Source organism: Pteropus vampyrus, unplaced genomic scaffold (assembly GCF_000151845.1).
Source record: "Pteropus vampyrus isolate Shadow unplaced genomic scaffold, Pvam_2.0 Scaffold138, whole genome shotgun sequence".
NCBI lineage: Eukaryota > Metazoa > Chordata > Mammalia > Chiroptera > Pteropodidae > Pteropus > Pteropus vampyrus.
In genome coordinates, this window is record NW_011888919.1 from 883447 (window position 1) to 892566 (window position 9120).

General features: G+C 54.0%; 1 protein-coding gene across 1 annotated transcript; it reads left to right on the forward strand.

Annotated features, from left to right (window-relative positions):
- The first annotated feature begins 1905 nt into the window (after positions 1-1905).
- NANOS2 (nanos C2HC-type zinc finger 2) lies at positions 1906-2322 on the forward strand. The gene has a single exon (XM_011367912.1). The coding sequence runs from the start codon at positions 1906-1908 to the stop codon at positions 2320-2322; it is 417 nt and encodes a 138-aa protein (XP_011366214.1).
- The last annotated feature ends 6798 nt before the right edge of the window (positions 2323-9120 follow it).

Below are 9120 nucleotides of genomic sequence, written 5' to 3' on the forward strand. Positions count from 1 at the left end.
TAACAAAATAATAATCAATTTTTGTATATAAATGCTCAGGCACGGCCACTGTAGGAAAACATCTCATCAGGCAGATATTAGCATCTATGCACAGACTCATCATGAATGAGATAGGAATAAACTGTGCACTTTATGGACAGTAATCACCATCAGCATTGCCTGGGGCGATATGGCTTCTAGAAATAGGGACAAACTCTGGACAAAATTTCCAGCAAAACCAAGAATAGACAGGCCACAATGTACACAGTTAGTTGAATTCCAGGAAAAGTCAGTGTATCTTACGATATTGCAAAAGCGCTTAGTGTTTACACGTAAAACACAGCTAAGTTCTAGACTCAGCTCATCACAAACAGGTTTTCGTACCTACATGAGTGTCCAGTGGGACAGTGGACAGTGAAATGGGGCCGGGGACAGATCTCGGTCGTGTGTACTATTGAGATACCTAGCACCCCTGGTTCCTGTCCACCGAAGCTAGTCACACCTCCAATTGCTGCGACAAATTTGAAACGTCCCCACCATTTTGAAAAACGTCCCCAGAGGGAGATTCATTAGCCCTCGCACAGCCACCTGGCCTTGTCTGGGACCCTCACACCATGTTCACGGCCCCACCCGCTTGCCGTCCCCAAACTTTAGGCCTTCGTACTTCATGTTCCTCTTCTTGGAAAAGTCTTCTCTGTGGCCTCAGCTTCCATGTCACCTCCCCTGGCCCCGCCTCCCTTAGAGCTCCCTGTCTGTACATCACTGGGTGTTTATGGTCTATTGTTTTCTCATTTGCTGGCTGTTCTCCCTACGGACTGGTGGCTCATAAAACAGGCACAAAGTACTGCTGAGTTTCCAGTGCCTGACACAAGGGGCCTCGAGGACTGTGACCACTGGAGACCACGGATGGGGGTGGCGTGGACAGGTGGCAAGGCTTTTGTTTGGTCCTGAATGTCATGAAAGATTGGAACACTGCACAAGGACGGAGGCGGGGGGTTCCTAGTGAGACTGTGCCAAGGTCCCTGACTGCTTCTGCGGTCCAGGCACAATGTCTGTGGAGCCGGGCCTGGTGCGGTCCCAGCTCTGTCACCTCCCCGTGGCGTGACCTTGATCACATTCCTTAACCTCTCTGAGGCTCGCAGCTTTCTCTATAAATTGGAAATGGCAGCGTCTATCTGAGGTTCAAATCATGTTTACCGATCACGTTTCTAAAACATGGAACACTGTAGTATGCCTTCGATGAATATTCGTTGAGTAAGTTCAGGACGTGGTGAAAAGTGAGGTTTTAGTCCAAGACAGGCAGGGAGAACACTTGCTTTGGAGTCCCACGGACCCGGGTGAAGGCCCCGGCTCTGCCGCGTGCAGGCTGTGTGACTCTGGACCCATGAGCCTCCCTCTCTGAGCTTCGGGTACTTGCTTAGAAAACGAAATTTATAACCATGTCTCCCGCAGGGAGTTGTGAGGATTGAACCAGATCAGGAAGGTAACTGCAGCCCGTAGTTATGGGCTGTTATTCTTACTAGCGATGGCTCTGAAGCCTATGGAGGGAGCGGGCCCCCAGCCTTGGGGAAAGACAGGATGGCGGTGAGGGCCACTGCTCTTATTGAATGGATAGGGACACTGAGGTCCAGGCAGAGGGGGGTCCTTTCTGGATGTCACAGAGCACCTTGGAGGCACAGCGAGAACCAGAGACACGAGAGATGGCCTCCTGCCCGTTCTCTGTGGGGGATTAAAGTCAGAGGAGAGCTATGGGCAGGGAGTGGGCCCTTTAAATCCTAAGCTCCACCTTTGCTTAGAGGGTCTTTGGGGAGTATAAAAGGGGGTGCAGTTCCTCTCTGCTCCAGAAAACCACCTGTGGCTCCTGCCCTCTGGCCCCCAGCCCTGGCCTCCCTCCCTCCCGACGCCGGCCACCCCCGCCTGCATGCCATGCAGCTGCCACCTTTCGACATGTGGAGGGACTACTTCAACCTGAGCCAGGTGGTGCTGGCGCTGATCCAGAGTCGGGGGCAAAGGCCCGAGGCCCAAGAGATTGGGGTGCCGAGACTTGGGCCCCAGCTGGGGCAGGACCAGGGGCAGGGAGGGCCGGGGGCCAGCGGAGGCCTGGCAGCCCTGTGTAACTTCTGCAAACACAATGGAGAGTCTCGCCATGTCTACTCCTCACACCAGCTGAAGACCCCGGAGGGCGTGGTGGTGTGCCCCATCCTGCGACACTACGTGTGTCCCCTGTGCGGGGCCACCGGTGGCCAGGCCCACACGCTCAAGTACTGCCCGCTCAATGGTGGCCAGCAGTCTCTCTACCGCCGAACGGGGCGCAATTCGGCCGGACGCAAGGTCAAGCGCTGAGGATCGCGAGGTGCCACCCCCCCGCCCCCCGCGTCCCTCACCTTCCTGGCTCAGACCCTCCCAAGTCCCTGGACTCTCCCCCCGGACTCACCCAGCCCTTTGGGACTTCTGGTCCTCAGAACGCCAGCCCTGATGGCTCTGGAAACAGTGGAGGCTGCTGGGCAGCCCGGACCTGTGACCTCTCTGCCCGTGGTTTCTGTCCTGATCGTGTCTGAGGAGATATGGCGGGACAGGACCTCCGCACCGGGGACCACATCGCCCTGTGGCTCCTTCTAGGGTACAGTTCATGGATCGTAGACCTTTGGGACCTGCTAGTGACACATGGATCTTCAGCCCTTTTGGGGCCTGCCCGTTTGACTTCTCAGTCCTGGGGTTCCATTCCTTGTGGAATTCTTGGATCCTGGGACCGACAGGATCCCCCCTCCCCCACCCCGTGCTCTCCCAGGCCAGCTCTCAGAGTTTGGAAAGAGTGGAACAAGCCTGGCTTGGATCTCCAGCCCAAGACCTTCAGGATGGGATTCTAACTGGAGACCAGCCGCGTCTGCTTCTTCAGCCACCTGCAGACCCACCGTTTTCATCATGGACCGTGCTGGATGGTTCCTTCCCTGCCCTCTGCAGCCCATCCATCAGGAGCTGGGGCAGGGAGGGGACACACTGGAGGGGCACCAAGTCTCCACAGGCTTATGTGGGGTAGAGAGCTTTGGGGTGAGCCGACAGGCTCCAGCTCTCTCTGGTTGCTTCCCGTCGTTCACCGCGCCTCGGCCCCCGACCGCAAACCACCGTGGGTGCTTTAGTCCAGCGAGAGGGGTCCGTCCGCCACCTCCCGCGAGACCCCCCAAATCAATCATGATAGTTTGCTAAAGGTGGTTTCTCTCTCTCTCTCTCTCTCTCTCTCTCTCTCTCTTTTCCATCCTCTAACAGTTAAGTCAACAAACCTCCGACAGTAAAGGGTTTTTGGTGCCCGGATGGGAATGGCAACTGCCTAGCTTTTATTTTAAGGGGCAAAGAAGGGCCCCAGTCAGATTTTAAGTTGTTTTTGGCTCAGGGCTGGGGCCCACGTGTTGCGTTGTGGTAAATAAAGAGCTCTTCTGGTTATCTTTGAAATCGCTGTCTGTTTCTGTCTTCTCACCTGGCCCCACCCCCGAGGGGGGGGCGGGCGGGGGGTGGGTGGGGAGCACCCCCTCCCGCACGCATTTGTCCCAACAGATGGGAAGTGGGAGGGGGAGCGGGACGGAGTCCTGAGTGCCTCTCAAGGCGTGCCCCTCCCACACACACACACACACATCCTGACACAGCGCACCTGTGGACTGGTCCCCAAGTCCCAGCTTCCGTCCTGACCCCAGATTCCCGACCCTCGTCCCTCTGGCCCTTTGAGAGGGTGTCCCTCTGGCTCTGTTAGACTGCAGGTCTCCTGGGACTAGCTTTCTGGTAGGTCTTAAACTTCGGGCACCCAGATCTCATTGGAGAGGTGATGAAGAGTAAGGTCCCTAGCCCAGGGAAGCACAAAACGTTGCATGTGACATCAGAGTTTTTTTTATCCCATCGTTCCACACAGGTATTTCTTGTGCATCTGCTTTGTGCCAGGCCCCGTTCTAGGCGTTGGTGTGTACGGTGGTAAGCGAAGCAGGCAAGACCCCTGCCCTCGTGGAGCTGACAGTCTAGTGGGGAGGGGGGTTCGGTGACAATACATGTATGACGTCAGGCGGGTGACAAGTGCTAGAAAGGAAAAGAAAGCAGGGGAAAGGGATGGAGAGCGAAGGGGAAGGAGGCCGTTTTATCCACGGTGGTCAGGGACGGCCTTTCTGTGGAGGCGACATCTGAGCAGACTCCAAATGAAATGAGGGAAGCAAAGAATATCTGGGGAAAGGGCATTGCAGGCAGAGGGGACAGCGAGTTCAAAGGCCCTGAGGTGGGACCGAATCCCGTGTATTGCAGAACAGGGAGGGGTGGGCAGAGGGGTCAGACTCTTGCAAACCCTGGTGAGAATGTGACCTTCGCGGTGCATTCTCAGACTTGGAAACCTACCCTGGACTCTCCTCACACATACACTAGGCACACAGAGAACCAAAGACCCCAGTTAGGGACCTCTGCTCCCCGGTCCTCTTCCAAAAACGCAGCTGCGCCATGACGGGGACCCGCGAGGTAAGCCAAACAGTAGAAAAAAAAGGTTATGTCCCAACCCCAGAACTGTGGTGTGCAGCTGCGGTGTTGAACCCTGCACAGGGGTGCCCTGGAGTTAGGCCTGAATGAAGGCGGGGTGGGGGGCGGGGTGGCTGCATCAGGCAAGAAGCTGACAGCCTCTCAAATGGGGTGACAGAGGAGAGTTTAATAGTTTAATAAAGGGACCGGACTCTGGCAAAATGTAGGTGGCAGCTTTGGAACGCAACCAGGAGCAGTACGCTCAGAACTGGAAAGAATTAAGGCAGGCGGAGGGACGCCCTAGAGACCCGGAGAAGGGAAGATGTTGGGGTCACCTGGAGTGCATAAGATACAAGATGCCTGAGGCGCAGTGTCCAGGAGGCTGCTGGACACCTGGGCCGTAGAGGAGAGGGCTAGAGATGGACAATTAACAGTCAGCAAGATTCGGTTGGGTTTTTTAATGAATTAAGTCATTTATTCGACAGAAGATTAAGTGGCGGGGTAGCTGGAGGGAGCTGAGGACACTACAGGAGCCGAGGGCACACTGCCCTGACCATAAGCTCCTCAGCACGTCAGAGCCACACTGCTCCGTACACCTCTGCTGACGGCTCCCTACCTGCAGCCTGCTCATGAGCTCCAGACCAAATGTAGACCCAACGCCCCACTCAGCCCACACTCTCGTTGGAGCCACAGCATCCTGGCTGCCTCCCCCAGATGCCCAAGGAAATAGAGACGTGTAGGTGACACCCAGGTGTCTGGCTCAGGTCCCGGTTGCAGATACCGGGTCAGTTAGGATGTGGACAGTGCGAGGTGCTCAGTGGGTATTATGGCTTGAGCTGTGTCCTCCCCATAAAGAGATGTGGGCTTCAGAACATGACCTTATTTGGAAACGGGGTTATCGGAGATGTCCTTAGCTAAGGTGAGGTCATGCTGGAGCAGGGTGGGTCCTTAATCCAACGTGAATGGTGTCCTTATAAGAAGAGGAGAGAGATGCAGAGGGAGGACAGCTACGGGAAGACAGAGGCAGAGGTTGGAGTGATGCCACCACTGTCCAAGGGAAGCCCGGGGCTGCCAGAAACCGGAAGAGGCGAGGAAGCATCCTCCTCCAGAACCTCTGAGGGAGTGCGGCACTGCCCACAGCCTGATTTCAGATCGCTAGCCTTCAGAAGGACGGTGAGAGAATGCATCTCTGTTGCTTTAGCCGCCCAGTGTGTGGTGTTGCTCTGGCAGTCCTTGGAAATGAACATGCTAGGCATCCAGGGGGGTCTGGGCTGAGAGGGGAGTGGGGTCTAGACCAGGTGTAGAGCTGATGAAAAGGCTGGAGCCAGGGAGCCATGGGCACACGTGAGGCGTATAGAGTTCTGTAGGTGCCGCCGTGTTGAGATGGGGCGCAGGAGGGTCGGCCATGCTCCCGGCACCTCCCCCATCGCCTGCGGGTCCCTCCCATGAATCCAGAGACAAGGGAGCCAGGCCAATGGAGAACACGCAGGCTGAGGAGGGCCAGAATGGGCCTGGAGGGCAACTGGAGACTTTTGCTTGGGGGGGGGGGGCCTTGTGCACCTACTCAGCATTCTAGAACAGAACAGAGGGGGAGACAGAGACCGGACATCCCGCAGAGAAGCACGGGCTTAAGCTTCCCTCCATCGACACTTTGGGCTTAGGAGGGGGAGGGGCAGTTCTAGGCCCACTTAGAACTGGGGAAGAAAAGTAGAGCCATTAAAGAATTCTCATTATGCCCTGAAGCATGCAGGCCTAAGGCTGAATTCCTGAACCCCATATTCCCGCCGCAATCATGGCCATCCTCCCATTTTGTGGGGCTCAGAAATTGGATTCGTGCACCCGTCGGGGTCCAGGGGTCCTGGTGAGTTGTGGTTATAGGTTAAAGGTGATTTCCAAAGTTGACCAGAATCTAGGCTGTTTGGGAGAATTTTACACAAACCAGAGGGAAAGGTAGCTCCATTAACTAAAGTCTGTTTTTATTGATCGATCGATTGATTTTAGGCGAGGCAACCCTTGGTTGACCTCACAGATTGCAAGGACCTTGTCAGCTTACAATCCCTTATTGCTTAATTTTTATTCCTACAGCACCTGGTCTTCCTAGGTGGTCTCCCATCCAAGTACTAACCAGGCCCGACCCTGCTTGGCTTCCAAGATCACACGGGATCAGGCAAAGTCTCTTTGTGTTTAATCCACACTGAGCACGCTGAGAGAGCACTTTTAGGTTTAGCTCTTTAGATCTGTCCCTTTTGTCTCCTCCCTTCCTCCCTCCCTCCCTTCTTTCTTTCAGTCCTTCTAACAATGCAAACCTCGCTCCCAGACTCCGCTCTCGTATACAACTACCTACCACATATCCACTTGGATGTCTCATCGCCTCCAAAACGGAATTGCACATCCCCTCAGGAAATCCTGTGAGCTCTACCCTCAAAATATATCCAGGATCTGCTTATTTATTGATTACGTCTGTGGTTGCGATGCTCCGTTTGATAACGTCAGCGTGGCGAGGCTATTATTAAATATGGTCCCCAGCTATTCAAACACGAACCTCGGTGTTGCCGTGAAGGTATTTTGTAGATGTGACTGAAGTCAATACTTGGTTGACTTTAAGTACGATGACCCTAGACAATCTGGGAGGGCCTGACTCAGTGAGTTGGAAGAGTTTACAGAACAGAGCTGACACTTTCCTCCCCTAGACTCAGTTCCTTTTGTGGCAACACACAAGGACAAATTCACTTCACGTTATGATCTTCGAAACAAAAGTTCACAAAAGAAGAGTCTTAGTAAAACTAACGAGGCAATTATTACATGGCAAGAACTGATCGAATACATAGTGACCTAGTGAAGACTCCTGACACTCCAATGAGGTAGATGCTAGGGTTAAGCCTCATTTTACAGAGAGGAAAGCCAAGGCCCAGATAGGTGAAGTGACCTGTCCAAGGTTATAGAACAAGTAAGTGGGCGATTTTGAACCCAGACGCTCTGGCTCCAGAGTGAAGCAGTTTCCGCTATCCTGTGATGTGTCTCCACAACCTCGGAAAAGACACACCTGAAGCAAAGGTTCCTAGGAGCAAGAATTACCTAACCACGTACAACGTATTCTGATGTTTTCCTATTCTGTTTTGTTTAATGCTGGTCGCAACCCACTAAGTATTTTTCTGGACCCACTAATAGGTCAGGACCCACAGTTTGGAAAGCATGCCTTAGAACACCTTCCTAATTCGCCCTCATCCCAGGTGCCTTGCCCTTTGACCTCCTGCACCCTGTCTCAACACACCGCCACCTACAGAACTCCACACACCTCACCTCTGCCCCTGATGCCTGGACCCTGTCGCCTTTTAGGGAACACGGTGAGACCTCGTATAAACCCAGCCCTGGTAAATGTCAGCTTGCCACCCATTCTGCACCTGCTCCTGCTCAGAAAAATATGGCCAGGAAAAAAAAAACAAAACAAAACGCACAGCCACGGGCACTCATGTCACTTTGATTTCACACCCAATGATTGGTTCTATGTGTCCACCTTTCCCTGGCTAGTTCACGCTTCCTCCTCTCTCTCTCCCCTAACCTCGGCACCTCCCTCTCACCCCTGACTCCGCTTCCTACTCTACTGAGACAACATAAGGAACCAGAAGAGAATGGTCATGTGTTCTTGACACCACATCTCACCCCCTGCCTGGCTCCATGCCCATATGCTCCCTCCCGCCATTCACTGTGGCCGAACAGTCCATGCCCCTTAGACCACCTTCCACTTGGGCGCCGGATCCCACTCGCCGTGCCTGCTCGAGGACATTGCTCCGGCAATTGTCCTCTCCCTCCTCTGCAGCATCCATTTCCCCCCTTCTAGATCATTCCCACTGGCACACAACGTGCCGTTACATCTCCCATGTGAAATAAACCTCTCGAGATCCCACATCCCCTTCAGATACCATCCTATTCCTGTGCTACAAAGGATCACCTACACTGGCTCTGAGCCCTCTCTTGAACCCACCCAGTCAAGCTACTGCCCCCAACAAACCACCAAAGTGGCCCTTTTCAAGATTACTGGTGACTTCCACTTCGCTAGCCCCCATGGTCAGTTCTGTCATCAGACTCGGCTTTCAGGCAGCATTTGGCATCGCTGACCCCTCTTGTGCCCTTCACGGCGGTGGACAGCCCTCAATTTCCTGGTGCTTCACTGACTGCTTCTCCCCAGCCTCTGTGGCTGGCCCCAGCCCTCTGCACAGAGTGCCTGAGCCTCAAGCCGTGGACTGCTTGTCTATCTACACTTGCTCCCTTGCTAATCTCTCCCAGTCTTAAAGACTTACATGTCATTTATCCACTGGCAACTCCTAAATTCCTATCTCAAGACTGAACCTCTCCCCTGGAGTTGAAGTTGAGACTCAAATATCCAACTGCCTACCTGACACTTGTATTTGGGTGACTACTCGGCCTCTCGAGTCTGGACAAACTCGAACTCTTGATCTTGCAGCCCTGCACATCTTTGCTTCTGACAGCTCCATCCTTCCCATTACTCCAGCCAAAGACACTAAAGTCATCCTTGACTTCTCTTTTTCTCTCACGTCCTATACCCAGTTCCATTTCACCTCGGGAACCATTTCACCTCACCTTGGGGACTGCCACCCTGGTTGGAGCCTGGTTGGAGTCCTTCCTCTGAGCAGGGCCCTG